Here is a 16,862-nt window from a genome sequence, read left to right on the forward strand (position 1 = left end):
AAGTATCACGAACTGGCTGTATGAAGGGCGTGGAAGGATTTTATTAGCTCAGCGCTTTCAAGAATCAAACACTCTGCGCATCGAATACAAAGATTGAAAGCCTTTTCCCATGAAACTCAGTTGACGCCATCGTTATGCACCGTATACCGTCCGACGCCAAATTTCATGTAATGCATGCTGCAGAAATCCACCAGACTTCTCGTGAAGATAAAGAGAACTCTCAGCCCATTTTACCTACTATCTCCTCAAGCTCTACGCGCTGTGACTGAGCCATTCCCGAGTCCCTGCTCATAAGTACGCTAGCGATTTCGGTGGCATGGCAAGTACATTGCGCGCAACCATCGACACAGCTCAGATCAGCTGGCGCATGCAGCTCAGATGAAGTCATCGCTGTAACCAAGCGAGTCAGCTAGCAAATGTTCAGTATGCTGATGGGGATGTTGGGGATTTGGAGGGTAGGAAAACTTACGATCTTGAACGGCGTAGCTGTCGTCGTGGACATCCTGAGCATCTTCCTGGTGGTCAAGCGATTCCTGGGCGTCGACGAAAGAGTCCTCGCCGTCGTCGGTGGTCTCTTCCTTCTTGACGATATCCTTGGGCTTAGGCTTGGGGATGACCTTGATCTTGTTCTTGCCGACCTTCGCGCGTTTGGGCTTGGAATCTAGGAGCTCATCGTCCTCATCTTCGCCCTCGTTGTCTGGCTCAGGCTTGACCTCGGCTTCCTCATCGGTAGCGGCGAGCTTCTTCTTCGGCGAGGCACGCTTGCGCTTACTGACCGGGGTAGTTTGAACGTCGTCCTGATCGTCGCCGGAAGAAGTGGTAGCCTTGCGAGGCTTCCTGGCGGCCGACTTCGGAGTACCCTTGGCCTTGGTGGGTGTGTTCTTGACGGGCGAGCGAGGAGTGCCTGCATCGGGGGCGGTGTCGTTGTCCTCGAATACCTTCTTCATACGAGAGTAGCGCTTGGACGCCGCTCCCGAAGTAGTATTGGCCTTGGCTGCGATTTCACTCCAGTTTGGGGGCTAATACATTTTTGTTAGTGGCTGCTGGTTTCTCGAACTATGTGGCTGAACGTGAATTGGTGCTCACCTGAGTTCGCTTGTGGTGCTTAACGCAAAGCCAAAGAAACTGGTACGTTGTACCTCCGGGCGCTTCGTTCCTATCCATGGACTGCTTGAGACGCGACCATCGCTTTGTCACGGCGCCTTTGCTGAGATCGAGCGCGGCGGAGACGGCATCCCAATCGATCTAGAAGGAGTAAGTATATGGGACTTGTATGAAGATACGAACCGAAGAAGGAGACGATGAGACTTACGACAGGGCTACCATCGTTGGTTAGGACCAAGTATAGATAATTGATATTCTCTGCTTCCGTGGGCATCTTGGAGGTGGTAGTCGAACAGAATCTTGATGCTGCGAAACTGTTGGCAGATTTGGTACGAGTTGGAGAGTCGTTGTCCTAATTTCAAGCGAAATTGTTGAATGTAAGAGTGAGAGAGGCAACTAACAATTGTAGTCAGCCATAGACCCTATTCCCTTGGTGAAGGCGAGATCTCACAAGGCAACGACAACAAGCGACACGCTAACACACTTAGCGCCGTTTTTAAGCCAGCATAGAGAGACTAGTAGTGATGAGAAGTCTGAGAGAGTCTTGGTGAGAGTGGTAGGCGGCTATGGATAAGGTAGTAGCGGCGGGGGTGGACAAAGAAAAATACATGCTGCTGCGACGATGGACGCGAAACGCTAACGGTCATGTTGAAAATGTTTGTTGTTTGCGAGGCGTGTGATTCCATTGTTGAACGCACCCCAATGCTTAAGACACTCCTAAACCTACTGGCTGGTCTTCTTCGCCGTCCTGTTCACTGATTCCATTCCCAACCAACTCAGTAAAATCCAGTCCAACCTCCCTCAGCATCTCAGCATGTTCATGTGCTAATCTCAAGCACTCGTTCCATACATTGCCACCTTCATCCACGCTACTCAGCTGCCTTTTTAATAGTATGTTGAATTGGTCGATGTGCTCTTTCGACCACTTGACGCACGCGGACATGAGCTGTTGTGGGAAGCACTTCTGGTACATATCGACGGTGTTCTTGATGATGGTGAAATAGATGTAGGAGATCTGGAAGATATAGTCTGGGAGATTGCCTTCGAATATACATTGCCTGAAAGAGTCAGTGGGTGATGTAGACTTTGATGGAGTGGAGACATACCGCGTGCGAGTTCTGATCAGGTTACCGCGAGCTTCCAGATAGGCTTCTCGTGCGCGGTCTTCGAAGCCTAGTTGGACTACCCAACTCACGTGTTGCCTGACAGAGGTGAACCAGTTGTTGTGCTCTACCATGTGCTTGACTAGAACATTCGCAAGCTTCGCAGCGCGCTCATTGACCTTGTAGGTGACGATTGTCTTGGCCATCTCATTGCTTCTAATGTTCTTTGCAAGTGCCTTGAGCCGATCCACTTTCAGGACTGCTTCCTGAAAATGTTGAAGCGCGATCTCAATGTCTAAATCGTCTAGTTGACTTTCTACCCACCGGATATTGCGCTGTTGTCCGTCAATGTCAACAAAAGTACTGACTTGCTCGTTGTTGATGCCGTCTGAGAGATTGTCCAACAACTCTGTCCTGTTCATGAAAGCAGGGTCGCGTGAAAGAAGGTGGCTGTAGGAATCTTGCGTTCGGTCTTTCTCCTGCACATCCGCTTCTTGGCTCTTGCGCAGGTCATCCTTCGTCTTGCGGAAAGTAGCCACGAAAGCGGATTTATCACCGCTGTCTTCCTTCTTGGTGTCGTATGTGAAAGATTCAGATCCAGCGCGTATGATGATGCGCTCTTCTGGCGTCCTAATCACTTGGGTATCCTGTAGGGGAAAACATCTCTGGGCAGTAAACTCCATATTCGCTCTGTTGCCATCACGCTGTCCGGGAACATCGTTGCGTGCCTTTTTCTCTGACGCGATAAGGAGATGATCATTCAGTAGCAGTAGTCTCACTCTTCGTCTTGCCTTGAGGGTTGCAGAGTCCAGTTCGAACCATCTCGTTGACTTCCACACGATATATCGTCCGGGGATAGGTGGTAGATACTTTTGCGAGCCCTCAACGTCCCTGTAAAGCTGCTGTAGCTGGCCTGCGCGCAATTGATTGAGATCTCCGATCGAACTTCGGTTAGCTCTTCGCGAGCTCGCGGTGTCATTGGCGGCACCCGTAGCTGATGCTGTCTGCTCCAAGGTAGTTGTCAGGTCAGACATCAACTGACGAAGCGTCCGCATTTCGCCCTTGAGCTTCTCTGCTTCTTTACTGATCTTGATAAACTGTGTGCGGTTTTGGTATACGTTGTGCTGGAGGTCGAGCGATGTGCGATGCTTCGTCTTGCGCAGCTCGTCCTGGTAGCGGCTGATGTCTGCTTCAGAGGCGTCTGCGAGGATAGTCGATACATCTGTGCGAGTCAGCATGCAGACAGTCACATCACCATATGTTGGCCTTACATCGCTCTACTTCCAGGTTGGGGTCCCGCAATGCGCGCGGGTCGACTTGCAGGACCCGTCCATTGGAGCTTCCGGGCGGCCGTCCCTCTCTCGTCTGGCTCTTCTCTCTGTACTGAACAGGCATTTGTGGCATCTGCGGCATAGGCTCCCCATTTCCGAAATCGCTAGGAAGCGTCGTGATCTTCTGGGAGTACCTCCTCTTGACGAGATCCGCCGTCTTGTCTGGCCGCTGCGGTCTTGGCTGTGATGGAGGGCCATCCTGTCTGGTCCTCGATCGGCTGGATTCGTTCGAAGGGCGCCCGGAGCTTGGGAGTGAAGCAGCAGCAGCAGCAGCGACGCCTGCGGGCATGGGCGCACTAATCTGTCGCGGCGCGCTGATGGTGGGCGGCGGCGCGTTCTTCTTGCTCTTGTCCCCTCGCTTCTTGCGGAGGGAGATGCCCTTCTGTTTCTCCGACATCTTGCCTGCAAGATTCCCCGATTAACGTGGTGTGGGAGCGCAGCACTTTATACAAGGATGAAACGGAACAGGTGCCCTGCAGTCTACATCAGTATGGGGACGAAAGCTAGCCAAACCCCAACGTAATATAGGCTCAGGTTATTTACCTGTAACACTTGTCCAATTCCTGCGTCGAATGAACCGAGAGTGGAGTTGTGGTCAGTGGTAGCGAGAGCAGCTGCGCCATGAGTGCGCGTCCGTGGATGTTGACAGGTACTCGTAGAGCCCCGTCATGCGTGGAGCCGCGGTCTCGAGTGCGAGCTCGGGCCCACTTTGGTGAATCGTGCCTTCCCTGAACACTGAGAAAAAGTTAAACACCACACCACATCACCGCCATCACCTGCCGCCAATTCAAAGGGCTCCAGCTGCTCCTTCCCCGCCTGATTGCGCTTTTCACTCCCACGAATCGCACCACCACCATGTCCAACTCGTCGTTAAAACCATCGACCATTGCGGCCATTAGCGCCGGCACCATCGTCACAGGCCTTCTCGCATACGCCGCCTACTTCGACTACAAGCGACGAAATGACCCCGGCTTCCGCAAGCAGCTCAAGAAGGAGTCGAAGCGAACAGAGCGGGCGGCCAAGGAGGAGGCCGAGGCACAGGGCGCCGAGCAGAAGAAGGCGATCCGAGAGGCGGTAGAGCGGGCAAACGAGGAGGGCTTCCCCAAGGACCCCGAGGAGGTGGAGGCGTACTTTATGCAAGAGGTTGCGCAGGGAGAAGGAATGGTGCAGAAGGGTATGGTTATGTTTGGCCCTCTTGGTGGGACGTGGTGCTAATTGTTTGCCAGGTGCGGACAACGTCGAGGCGGCGCTATGCTTCTACCGCGCATTGAAGGTCTACCCCAACCCGCGGGAATTGATCAACATCTACGACAAGACTGTTCCCAAGGTACGTTGCTGCTCTTCGCCATGAATTGGCGACGGCCCGCTAACACCCGACAGCCCGTCCTCGACATTCTCGCCGAGATGATCGCAGTTGACACGTCAATCCCCGTTGGCGGCAGCAAGACGCCGTCTGAGGCTGGCTCAGCAGGCGACCTCGAGTAAAACACTGCGACGATAGTACTTCGATAAATTCAGCAAGCATTCTTGGACCCCGCTCCACCTGATAACGGCCCCTGTAATATTCTTGTATATGGATCAGCATCGGCGCAGTCGGTCAATTCTACGGCCGGCGTTCTGGTTGAGCATGATTCATCTGGCTGGGGCGGCGTTGGGATAGATGCGGGCTTCCAATGCATACAATCCAAACAGCACTCGGCATCTCTCCATTGACGTCATGCAGTGGTACGCATGGGTACGCACTGGTATACTACAGATTACGTTTCCGACGTTAAGATGCATGCGGCCCATGCCCGAACGCCTTGCTGACAATGACTTTCTCAGACTTGCAAAACATCATCCCAAATAATTACAGTACGCCCTTAAGCGAATGAACCGAAGTTGATTGCCAAACGGCTATGTCTTGTTTAGCATGAGCACGAGTTTTCTTGCGGTGGCTGGCTGGGGTTGATGTTCACGTCGATCACTGCATCTCGGATTAGCATGGCGTTCACCGCAACAATGTGTACGTCGAGACGTACTCTGACTCTGCCCTTGTTGGCCTTCGCCCTCCATACCCGGTAACGCCTGCGCAATTCTCTTGAACAGCGCCTTTACGTTGTGTCCGACCTTCGCGCTCGTCTCGATGAACATCAAGTTGTTCTTCTTGGCTTCTTCTTCACCCTGCGCCGTTGTAACCTCGCGCTTGTCGTTCAAGTCGGTCTTGTTGCCCACGAGCACAATAATGACATCGTTGCCGCGCTCGCCTCTGACATCGTCTACCCATTTTCTTGTGTTTTCAAACGTCTTCTTGTTTGTGATGTCGTATACAACCACGGCTACGCTAGAATCGCGGATGTAGGAGGGAATCAGGGAGCGGAATCGTTCCTGGCCGGCGGTATCCCAGAGCTGCAGGCGGACAGTCCGATCTTCGAGGTACATGGTCTGCGGCCAAAGTTAGATGTTGCACTGGATTGCCATATCCATGGCGGCTTTGCAGCGAGCATACCTTGCTTAGAAAGTCGATGCCGATGGTGGCTTGGTAGGTGTTGTCGAACGAGTCGTACATGAAGCGGGTAATTAGAGACGTCTTTCCCACTGCGAAGGTAGATTAGCACGTGTGTCGCAAACCGCTATATCTGCGATAGTATGCATACCACTTTGTTCGCCCAGGAATACGAGCCTACAGCCGGTTAGTATACGAAGTTGGTCTCCGCCGCGGAGGACAGCTCACTTGAACTTCTTGAGCGGGTTTGAGTAGCCCGACTGCGCCATTGTGACTGGAGGTTGTAGATTTTGAGAATATCGAAAGTCTCGAAATGTGTTATCGCAGAGGACCAGAAGCAATATCCCGGCCGTATGTCTTGGTGGGGTGTCGTGTCTGAATAGGAGTGTCGGTCGAATCTGGAGGCCTGGCACCCTGGCGGCCAACACCGACTACCGAGTGCAGCAGGGGTCCCGGTGGGTCCAGCCCGTGCGCCGCTTTGCTGGTCGGAATTTTGGGTCGAACTTTTTGCGACAACGAACAACCCCACAACGACTTCGAGCACAGCAACCGTAAGACACCATGGCCGACACCGAAGCAGCGCCAGCGCAATACAAACAGTCGAGCCGCAAAGGCAAGAAGGCTTGGCGCAAGAATGTCGATGTCACAGAGATTCAATCCGGCCTAGAAGATGTGCGCGACCAGATCATCCAAGGGTATGTTCCAATCACAACACACAGTCGATGCATACACTAACGCCTCTACAGTGGTGTCATCTCTGAGAAGACCGCAGACGAGCTTTTCGCCGTCGATGTCCTTGGATCGGCTGAGATCCAAAAAGAGGTCGCGAAACGACACAAGCCTCTCAAGGTCGACGAGATCCTCGCTAAGCGCTCTGCCGTTCCCGCCGTATCCACCCGAAAGCGACTCTCGGAAATCACCGACGATGGCAAGAGGAAGAAGGCAAAAGTATCAGGCAAAGAATACGACAGGCTGAGGGCGATTGCATACGGAGGCGAGCAGACCAAGAAGGACGTCGTACAGACTGGCGACGCCGCTTACGACCCATGGGCAGTTCAAGAGGTCAAGGAGGATCCTCGTTTCTCATACCTTGAGAAGAAGAAGCCCAAGGTCGAGCCGAAAACCCTGAAGCACGCTCCCATCTCGCAGGCAAAGACCGGCAAGGCTATTCCCTCAGTCCGCAAACCTACCGGTGGAAAGTCGTACAACCCCCTGCTGGAAGACTGGCAAAACGAGCTCATGCGCGAATCCGACAAGATCGTCGAGGTTGAGAAGAAGCGCCTGCAAGAGGCCCGCGAAGAGGCCGAGCTCATGGAGAGAGCTGCTGCTGAGACAGAATCTGACTCAGGCGAGGAGAGCGTGTGGGAGAGCGAGTGGGAAGGATTCAGTGACAATGAAGATAAGCAAGCCAAGAAGAAGAGGCCAGAGAGGAAGTCGCTGTCACAACGGAACAAGATCAAGAGGAGAAAGGACGCGCAAAGAAAGGCGGTCCACGAAGCGAAGATGAAGGCCAAGGAGCAACAGGTCCAGGAGATCAAGAGGTTAGCCAAGAGCGTAGAAGAGAAGGAGAAGGCGAGAGCCGCTGTGAAACAAGCTCTTGAACAGAGGAATGCAGAGCTCGCGGATGAGGAGGACGATGGCGAAGAATTGGAGCTGAGGAAGAAGCAGTTCGGCAAGGCACCGTAAGTACCTATCCACGTTTCACACATCGAACAACTACTAATCGACCACAGTCTACCAGAGGCTCCGCTCGAAGTCGTACTACCAGACGAGCTCCGCGACTCTCTGCGTCTTCTCAAGCCAGAGGGCAATCTGCTCAAGGACCGCTTCAGGACTTTCATGCTCCAGGGCAAGGTCGAAGCCAGAAGACAGATCCCATACGCCAAGCAGAAGAAGTACCACGTGTCGGAGAAGTGGAGCTACAAGGACTGGCAATTGCCCAAATAGACAGATATGGACCGACCGGCCAGTACCGACACCCGTGTCTATCGGTAAATGCACTTCTTTCGCGACCACTATAATTTTGTCTCGCTTGCAGTTATTTGGTGATTCCCTAACTCACACACATTGGTAGTTGGTTGGGCACAGGCCGCTGCATCCCCCGCGAGGCATGAGATACTTGCCATAGGACAGGTCAAGGTCGAATCTCCATCGGCGCAAGCTACGAACGGTATCAATTGTATGTTCCTTGTAACGCTTGTCTGATCCTGACCTTGCCGATTTGTACCACATGCAACGAAAAGTCAGAGCGCGCCTTCCCGTCCTAGCCTCACTGTTATAGTGGGTCACCTAAGCATTCTATCAGTGAAGAGCCAGAGATTGTGTCACCGGCAGGCGTGTTTGCTACATCGAGACGTTATCTGCTCGATTTGTATTAGCCTACGGGTAGAGACATGCTCTCACCTCCAGATGTCCTCCGTCTTCGCCCTCGACCAAGGCTCCCTCACTCCCCATCTCTGCTCGCACGACCCATTCAGACAGAAAGACCCAGTCACGACGTAACAGCATGGCAATCCAAGGTGAGTCGCCCTCTTTTCTGCTCATGTCACTTTACTGACCTTCAGCAGGTCCTTTCCGATGCTCGAACTGCAATGTTATCGAAGAACCCGCCAATCCTCTCAAGCGCTGCGGCGGCTGCAAGGTGCTCCGTTACTGCTCTCTACCTTGCCAGAAGGCGCATTGGAAAGATGTCCACAAGCACCGGTGCAACAAACCTCGTAACGACAAGGATGAGAACTGGCCTGAACAACATATGCCTGCACGCATCTACCCGCACAACACTCACCTCAGTATCAAGTTTGTGGAAGCATATGACGGGGTTATGCCCGGTCTTATCAAACAAGATGAGCCTATGACAATTCACGAGCAGAAAGCTTTCGCTTCTGACAAGATTCTACTGAACAAAGACGAGCCGACAACATACAAACTCCTCATCGAGAGCTTCCGCGCTTGGGATGAGACAAAACGTTGCAGCCTCGGAACTATGATAGACCCACGCGACTCGTATATGGACGCCACCGTCAAGTACAACACCGGCTACCTCTTCCAAGGACTACTTAAGCACATCGCCAATAGCGAGAAGACTGTGGGGATCCTTCCTGCATGGTGGAGTGCAGACAAAAGAGACGCATGCATCGAAGTCGCAAAAGTGATGTATCACTGGGATGACCTTCCTGAGGCAGGTATTCCCAAGGAGGTGAACGAGTGGCGCCGGTATGGGGGCCCGTCTATGAGATCGCCTTTGCGTGCGCTGGGCATGAAGATTGAGGGGATCGATACCCTTGAGGCGGTAAAGCTGGGATACTTCAAAGTAAAGAAATTGCCGGACGGACGCATCGTTATCCATAACGAGACCGATTTGAGCTACCTGGGATGAGTGGTTCTGCGACCATCATGTACTCTGAGATCGATTCTGGGGTGTCGGTAGTGCGCAAGGGGTTCATATCACGGCTGCGAACAAATGTAACTAAAGAGAAGTTGAAAATTCTTCTTCAAAATATGAGTCTAGTTTGCAAAGTGACCACGTGAAGGCAGAAGGACATGACGGCAAAGCAGTACCCGGTATCCTGGATTGTGGGGTATGCAGCGCACGGGCTTCTACGCGTCATCTCACGAGCGAGACAGCTTTGACACTTTGAACTACGCGACTTGTCAGCGGTGACGAGCTCGTGCCTTGACTACTTACTCCTATTCTCGATGTAATCTCTTAGTCCTCAATGCGGCTCATTCCCGACAGACGAACCTAAGCATGCCATCCTCCTCCCGCCGCACTCAGCACGCACCAGCATCCAACAGCGCCGACGAAAGCTCTCCCAAGTTTACGCCCTCTCCACGCTCCTCACATTCCTCTGATGGCCTGTCCATGATACACGAGCCGAACTCCTTCGAACTTCGAACGATTACTCCACGAGATGAACCCGCATCTAAAGAGGAGCTGGGAGAGGAGGACGAGGGCTTCCTTCCTAGTACACGGCGCGCCTCTTTGGACTCTGTGCAGAGCTATGAGTTGTATACCCCAGATGAGGATCGCACAGTGCTCAAGAAGCTTGATCGGCGACTAGTCGCGTTCATGGCCTTGTTGTACATGTTGAGCTTCTTGGATCGGTCGAGTGAGTACTTTCTACACCTAGAAGACTCGTAGGGGAGACATGTACGTCAGATGTGCGCAAAGCAGGTCTGGTAGGCTCCGCGACACTTGCTGATGAACTTGATAGATATTGGCAATGCGCGCATAGCTGGTCTGGCAGACGACCTGAAGCTCAGCTCCACGCAGTATGAGTGGTTACTGTGGGCGTTCTATATCACATACATTCTTTTCGAATGGATGACACTACTGTAGGTAGTCGCCAGTTACAGAGGCCGCACCGCTAATTCCGATAGGTATCGTATTGTGCCGCCGCATATCTATATATCTCTATGCATCCTTTCTTGGGGCATAGTTGCGTCACTCCAGGCAGTAGCGACATCCTTCGGTTTCCTCCTTGTGCTGCGAGCCCTACTTGGCATCAGCGAAGCAGCATTTGGACCTGGCGTACCCTTCTACCTATCCTTCTTCTTCCGCCGATCCGAGCTCGCCTTTCGAACCGGACTCTTCATCAGCGCAAGCCCCCTTTCAGCATCGTTTGCCGGAGCGCTGGCCTACGTTATTACCAAAGTTGGTGAACATGGCCCGCTCAGTCCTTGGAGACTACTCTTTCTTCTGGAAGGGTTTCCTTCCGTATTGATTGCCGTCTGGGCATGGGACTTTGTACCAGATGGACCAGGACTGGCGAAGTGGCTAAGTCCCCGACAGCGCGAGGTTGCAGTAATGAGACTGAGGTCAGAAAAGGAGAGCGAAGATGAAGACCAAGAAGAGAAGTACCAAGGTGGAAGAAGAAGAGGACGTGTGGACTTCCACGAAGTACTACAAACCCTAAAGGATCCGAAATCTTACCTGACAGCGCTCATGTTCTTTAGCTGTAACGTGGCCTTCAGTTCCATGCCTGTCTTCCTACCGACCGTAATCCGAGATATGGGCTGGGAGTCCATCACGGCCCAAGGACTTTCAGCTCCGCCATACCTCTTCGCTTTTGTCGTCGTCCTCACGACTGCATATTACTCCGATCGATTACAATCACGCTCAACGTTCATCATGCTTCACTCTCTCCTGGCAACGATCGGGTACGGTACTATTGCCATTTCCGGATACCTACAGTCTGACAACACAATGATCCGCTACATCGCACTCTATCCTGCCGCCGCAGGCTTCTTCAGCGCCATCACAATCATCATTACATGGACACTCAATAACCAAGAGAGCGACAGCAAGAAAGGTACCGGCATGGCGCTCTTGAACATCATTGGTCAGATGGGCCCGCTGGTTGGCACGAGCATCTTCCCAGATGACGACGGCCCTTACTACGTCAAGGGCATGAGTATATGTGCTGGATTCATGCTTCTCGTCGGCATCCTCGCTGCAATACTGAGGTGGGTGCTGATAAGAGAGAATCGAAAGCTGAACAATGGTCGCAGTGCAGAGTATGCTGGTGTGCCGCTGGATGAGGGTGGGAGCATGAGAAGAGAAAGGAAGAAGTTTACTTTCATGTTGTAGATGGGCAGCGCACCTACGATTGTCATCTACTTTATAACCACACCCAGAATCTAGGAGATTATCCACTTCGAGGCGACCATTTCCTATATTTGACCACCATCATATAAAGGCGCAAAGCGCCTATTCAGTCACTTCGCTATTCGATTGAATCCAGACCAAGGAGTCGCAATGCTTTCGCGCCACAGGCACCGGTTCAAGTCAACCTCGTTATAGGCGGAGAATCTGGTAAGGGAATCGCGGCAGGGTTCAGTGACCTCATCACCGGTGTAGGCGGGAAAGGCGCAAAAGGCCAAGTCGATGGGGTAGCTTCCAAATCGTGCTGCTGCTGAGAATTTCGTGACACTCCCGATTGGAAATTCGGTGGCGGTGGATGGGCGTGAGCAGGCATTGACATCTGCCATGTATTCATTGGTTGTGGATAGAATGGTAAAGGGTGACCTCCGCCGCCCTGTCCATGCCAAGTATGATTATAGGAACGTGGCGGTTGTCGAGATGGTCGAGATGATCGAGATGATCGAGATCCACGGTGACAGCAGTAGCACATAATAATTCCAATGACAATGCATGGGATAAACACGGCTATGAGGATGATACCTGCTTTGTCTCTTTCGCTCATGACTGAATCGAGTACTTGCACCCTGGTACTGGAGAATCTGCGAGCCAAATGGAAGAGCGTTAAGCAAGTGCGGTAGAATCGGACTTGTTTACTATCAATACGGACATATTAGACAAGCAATGGTTACATTGATTGCAATGAGCGCTTACTGACAACGCATCAAGAGTTCGAACGGCCTTGATAGGCCATAACCCGTTACCATCGCTTCTGAAAACACATCCTCTCCTAGCGTTTGGTACTTCATTCGTTCGATCCAGTTTGTCGCAAGCCTCGAACATAATTCCACGCCATCTCCACTAGAAAGTGAAAGATCTCCTCAGCCTGCTCGGCCTTCGCGCCTGCTCCACCATCTCCCTTTCCTGCGGTCTGATCATCTCTGGTGTGATATCCAAACCATCGTACATCTCATTCAGCAGATGCTGTTCTCTTGTTCGTCTTCTAGAAGGTACGTGTCTTGTGTTGGCAGCGTGTACTCTTGGAGCGTATCGAGGAAGGCCGAAGTCGTATCTGTATGACGCATATCTCTTAGATTGGGTCTTGGACGGTTGTTTGAAACGTGGACTGTAATACGCTGGCTCGAATGGCGGGGATGTGTAATCAGTCCAGTCCGTATCCACTGTATATGATCGCGTTCGCCTTGGACGCTTTCTACCACGTTGGAGATGGCAGTGGCAACGAAGACATAGAGCGGCGATAGCTATGATCAGGGGGACGAACACGGCTACGAAGATGATGCCTATCAGATCTCTTTCGTTCATTGCTTACGGTCGATGTGTAGCAAAGCTCAAACGGTGACGGTAGGACATTGACACGAGTGTTATAACAAGAAGCCACAAAATGGCAGTTGTACAACCAAGACTACGGTCAGGTTTGTCAATGTACTCGTGTCGTTTGGTGAACCGGACATTCGTTGTGATTGGCAAACCCTGGGCTTGTCGACGCATCTGTTACGGAACGACAGATTTGTTGGAAAAACATTACAATGTTTGTGATAGACAACTGATGCTAACGTGCGTAGGGACTGCCAAGTTGAAATACCAGTAAAGAAATTGACTATCTAAGCTAATTATATCGTACAAACTTAATCGACAACGCTAAGCGCCTACCGCGTAGACAGCCTCGTGGGCAAACCTCATTGACCTTAGACGGCAAGACCTAATGCAGCGCCCGAAGCGTTTGCTCGACTGCGATACCCAAGCCTCCAACACCCAAAACAGTCCACAACCATTTGTTGCTTAGCTCATCGACGCTCGGCCAGAAAGCATTCTTATCCGCTCTGAACTTCTCCAATTCGCGGAACTTCTCGGGGTGAGATTCGGAGTATCGGCGTTCTTGGTGTTTCTCTTTCTCGGCGTCGCCGCCAAAGAAGCGGAGGAAGGCGTAATTCGCGGCGGGGCCTAGGAGTTCGATAGGGGCGAGCATGTCTGAGCCGTAAAGCATAACGATGAAGGAGATGTGTACGAGGGCGTCGCCAAGGTAACTACACGACGTTAGCGAGTGACATAGAATGTGGAGGGGGGATACATACTTGGGATTACGGACGATGCTCCATACTCCTTCACGCATGATGCCCTTGTTGCCTTCGGACTTGAACTGGTCTAGCTGGTAGTCTGCAAGTGTCTCCATCGCCAATCCTGAAGAGAACAAGCCGACAGCAAACATCTGAACAAAGGGGTGGTAGCCTGTCATGACAGCACCTTCGTGTCGGAATGGTGCGGTAAACGGCAGACTGATGAGCATCTGGAAGAAGGCCTCGGGTATGAAGACTTTGAACAACGCGCTGTTCCAGAAGCCCTCCTCCTTCTTGACTTCGGCATATCGTGGGTCGTCCTCGCCTCGTTGAATGGAACGGTTAACGATGCGATAAAAGAGACGCCCTCCCCATAGTGTAACACCCGTGAGAATAACACGCTCGTGCCATGATAGACGACTGAATGCTTGCGAGACGGTGTAGCCTTGAGCAAGACGACGTCCAACGGCAGACCACCAGGCGTTCACGACCTGACCACTGGGCCAAAGCCAGTCCTTGGCTTCGACGCGGTTTGTGTATCGCGCAGCTCCGTACGCAATGATGGCCAAGCCAGAATGCAGGGTGAGTGATGGGACAAGGGTGTCTTTCAGGATGCCTACATCGAAAAGTGAAGCATTGTGGACATGGACCTTGGAGTGAGTCGTATCCACATACGCCGCAGGTACTGAGGCCGCTGAGCGGTTGGTGGCGGGTCTTGGGCTGCTGCCTGAGCCGGGCTGCAGGTAAAAGTCGTGAGGTTTCTGTTCAGCGACTTGAACGCGAACGTCCGGAGGACGCGTTGGGTCGCTCGACGATGAGCTGAACCAGCCAGACGCCATGATACGAGCAGTGTCTGTCAAACAAAGGGGTGTGAGCTGAGGTTGCGCGAACCGTCACGAGCAGACGGCTTTAACGCTCTCGCTGCTGGAGCTTTCCCCGCATTCGAACGGAGGCAGGCGCGTGTTGGCCTGCATCTCATTCGCCCGGTTGCAGGTGGAATTCCATCCGTCAATGAAGTAATCCACTTTGAACCAATGATGTGGTAATGTTTAATCAGCCAGCCGGGCTGTGTGCAGTGGTGTGAGGTTTGTCGCGTCCTGTTTGCGTGGTGAAATTGGATTCGCGTGACGAAAGTCCGTGATGTCATCAAGGCCCATGCTTCAACGCCAGTGAGGCCCACATGTTTGACTACTAGGTGCGGCAAGTGCACGCGAAAATGCCCCTCATGCCGAGATACTATCGTGATACTCAAACAAAGAACATACAGGAAACACCAACAAGGAACACTGCTTCGATTGTCTTGATTTCAGTCATGTCATCTAACAAGCCCCATGCGTTCAACCCGGAAAACGTACCGGAACCTCCACCGACATATAACCAAGTCTGCATCACTCCAATAGTGCCGTCATCCAAATTGATCACCCTTGCTGGTCAAACGGGCCTTCGAAAAGACCATACCATCCCATCCGATATTAAAGAGCAAGCGAAGGGCGCTTATGATAGTATTCACAAGTGCTTGGCGGCGGCTGGAGCCACACCACGAGACATTGTACGCTTTGAACCTTGATTGAGCACTTTCAAGGCAGTGTTGGCCATGCCACTAACTTTGATGTAATCAGGTGCATGTTCGACATTATATCGTCAAGGAGACCGGCAACCCAGAGCAGGATCGAAAGGATGTAGTAGATCGTGGCTGGGGAGATATTTGGATCGAATTCATGGACAATGAGGCGGATGGACATAGACCGCCTGATACGGTTGTCGGTGTTGCAAGTCTGGCGAAGAAGGAACTGTTGTATGAGTGTGAAGTTACCGCTATGATTAGCTAGTCGCTGTCTCGACATGTCATCCATAGACGTCAGACTCAGCACACAGCAAAGCTAATGCCAACGAAGTCAGCGAAGAGCAGAAGTGTCCACACCATTGGCGCATTGGTGCTCTGCAACAATCCGAGTTTGAATTCGGCGCAGATGACATCGTTGCGCCCATAAAGTTCACCGCAGAACAGCTGAGATCTAAAGCTGTTCAGGGAGAATGCATTGGAATGCATGTCACCCTGTGGGAAGAAATAGTCGAGAAGGACCTGGTAGTGAAGGCGCAGTAACAATAGCGCCTGGAAAAGATACCGAACCACGAACGCACAGATGGAGGGCGACCCTCGGAGGATGAGCTGGAGGCAATGCTTGTATGACATCATGCCTATTCTACTAGAGACGGGCCCGAGAATGAAGACAGACGGGAGGTCTTCGAATGACTTCCGAAGATAAGCAGAGTCTGGTGTGCGAGGTCTTACGCGCCGTCGGCGTGTTCTGGAAGTGGTAACAGACTGACAGCCGTTGCAGGCGGATCGAGGGGTACGATCGGCTGTACCTGCCATTCAGGGCTTAGTGCGACTGGTCGCGGGCATCACCACCGGCTCGCAATGGAGATAAGCACGTCACTTGGGTATATTGTTAATTGAGATAGCTTTGCTCGCCTTTTGCTTGTAATTCGATCTCTCTTGTTCATGATGGCACCTAAATCGTTGTTGCTACTAGCATCTTCTCTCAAGCTCTTCGCAAGCGCTCGCGATGTTACCTTCCCGCCAATTTCTGGCTATCCGTCGCAGCAGATTATTGCTCATGGCAACCTTGAAATGGACATCACCCAAGCAAAGTTTGCAGGGCTGATGACATACGCCAATTTACCGTATGTGCACTGTTTAGCAGCAGAAGGCCAGGATGTGGAGCCATTCGACATCGCAATTCTTGGTGCGCCGTTTGACACTGTAGGTCATGTACATTGTGTGCGCAAGACTCCGCATCGGAGTCGGGCGCATCGCAATAGCCAAGGTTAACAACGGGCAGGGCGTTACGGCACGACCTGGAGCGCGCTTCGGCCCGAGTGGCATCCGGCAGGGCTCAAGTCGGATATCGCCAGACGCTGCATGGTCAATATATACAGGTATGTCGTATTATGATGAGGGTGCGCGTATGGGCGTTCATCCCGCAAGCACGGACTTAGAGCGTTGTTCAAAACAAAGCAACAACGAGCGGCACTTGTTACACCACGTCATCTTGGCAAGTTGTGTTCTCGAGGCGTTCATTCGTGCGCTAGAATTTGTCCTGTGTACCCTAATCTTGG

The 16,862-nt window shown here is 52.3% G+C and overlaps 8 protein-coding genes across 8 annotated transcripts; 4 read left to right on the top strand and 4 right to left on the bottom strand.

The window, feature by feature from the left end:
* Positions 1–374: 374 nt before the first annotated feature.
* On the bottom strand, positions 375–1,378 carry J4E83_001458 (uncharacterized protein; the record flags this gene model as incomplete). The annotated part of the gene is made up of 4 exons (XM_049328414.1): positions 375–409; positions 470–1,019; positions 1,087–1,245; positions 1,313–1,378. The coding sequence occupies 4 exons, from the start codon at positions 1,376–1,378 to the stop codon at positions 375–377; spliced, it is 810 nt and encodes a 269-aa protein (XP_049192932.1).
* A 432-nt stretch (positions 1,379–1,810) lies between these two features.
* On the bottom strand, positions 1,811–3,935 carry J4E83_001459 (uncharacterized protein; the record flags this gene model as incomplete). The annotated part of the gene is made up of 3 exons (XM_049328415.1): positions 1,811–2,162; positions 2,211–3,429; positions 3,479–3,935. The coding sequence occupies 3 exons, from the start codon at positions 3,933–3,935 to the stop codon at positions 1,811–1,813; spliced, it is 2,028 nt and encodes a 675-aa protein (XP_049192933.1).
* Positions 3,936–4,393: 458 nt separating this feature from the next.
* J4E83_001460 (uncharacterized protein) lies at positions 4,394–5,023 on the top strand (the record flags this gene model as incomplete). The annotated part of the gene is made up of 3 exons (XM_049328416.1): positions 4,394–4,712; positions 4,765–4,865; positions 4,919–5,023. 3 exons carry the CDS (start codon positions 4,394–4,396, stop codon positions 5,021–5,023), a joined length of 525 nt encoding a protein of 174 aa, XP_049192934.1.
* A 422-nt stretch (positions 5,024–5,445) lies between these two features.
* On the bottom strand, positions 5,446–6,292 carry RAB6B (Ras- protein Rab-6B; the record flags this gene model as incomplete). Its single annotated transcript, XM_049328417.1, has 5 exons — positions 5,446–5,504; positions 5,560–5,962; positions 6,027–6,115; positions 6,175–6,200; positions 6,252–6,292. The coding sequence occupies 5 exons, from the start codon at positions 6,290–6,292 to the stop codon at positions 5,446–5,448; spliced, it is 618 nt and encodes a 205-aa protein (XP_049192935.1).
* Positions 6,293–6,584: 292 nt separating this feature from the next.
* On the top strand, positions 6,585–7,970 carry J4E83_001462 (uncharacterized protein; the record flags this gene model as incomplete). The annotated part of the gene is made up of 3 exons (XM_049328418.1): positions 6,585–6,718; positions 6,770–7,705; positions 7,757–7,970. The coding sequence occupies 3 exons, from the start codon at positions 6,585–6,587 to the stop codon at positions 7,968–7,970; spliced, it is 1,284 nt and encodes a 427-aa protein (XP_049192936.1).
* A 559-nt stretch (positions 7,971–8,529) lies between these two features.
* J4E83_001463 (uncharacterized protein) lies at positions 8,530–9,399 on the top strand (the record flags this gene model as incomplete). Its single annotated transcript, XM_049328419.1, has 2 exons — positions 8,530–8,542; positions 8,591–9,399. 2 exons carry the CDS (start codon positions 8,530–8,532, stop codon positions 9,397–9,399), a joined length of 822 nt encoding a protein of 273 aa, XP_049192937.1.
* Positions 9,400–9,885: 486 nt separating this feature from the next.
* Positions 9,886–11,613, top strand: J4E83_001464 (uncharacterized protein; the record flags this gene model as incomplete). The annotated part of the gene is made up of 3 exons (XM_049328420.1): positions 9,886–10,132; positions 10,238–10,358; positions 10,404–11,613. The coding sequence occupies 3 exons, from the start codon at positions 9,886–9,888 to the stop codon at positions 11,611–11,613; spliced, it is 1,578 nt and encodes a 525-aa protein (XP_049192938.1).
* Positions 11,614–13,384: 1,771 nt separating this feature from the next.
* On the bottom strand, positions 13,385–14,578 carry J4E83_001465 (uncharacterized protein; the record flags this gene model as incomplete). The annotated part of the gene is made up of 2 exons (XM_049328421.1): positions 13,385–13,709; positions 13,758–14,578. 2 exons carry the CDS (start codon positions 14,576–14,578, stop codon positions 13,385–13,387), a joined length of 1,146 nt encoding a protein of 381 aa, XP_049192939.1.
* Positions 14,579–16,862: the final 2,284 nt, after the last annotated feature.

Source organism: Alternaria metachromatica (assembly GCF_023757995.1).
Source record: "Alternaria metachromatica strain BMP 0045 chromosome Unknown scaffold_2, whole genome shotgun sequence".
NCBI lineage: Eukaryota > Fungi > Ascomycota > Dothideomycetes > Pleosporales > Pleosporaceae > Alternaria > Alternaria metachromatica.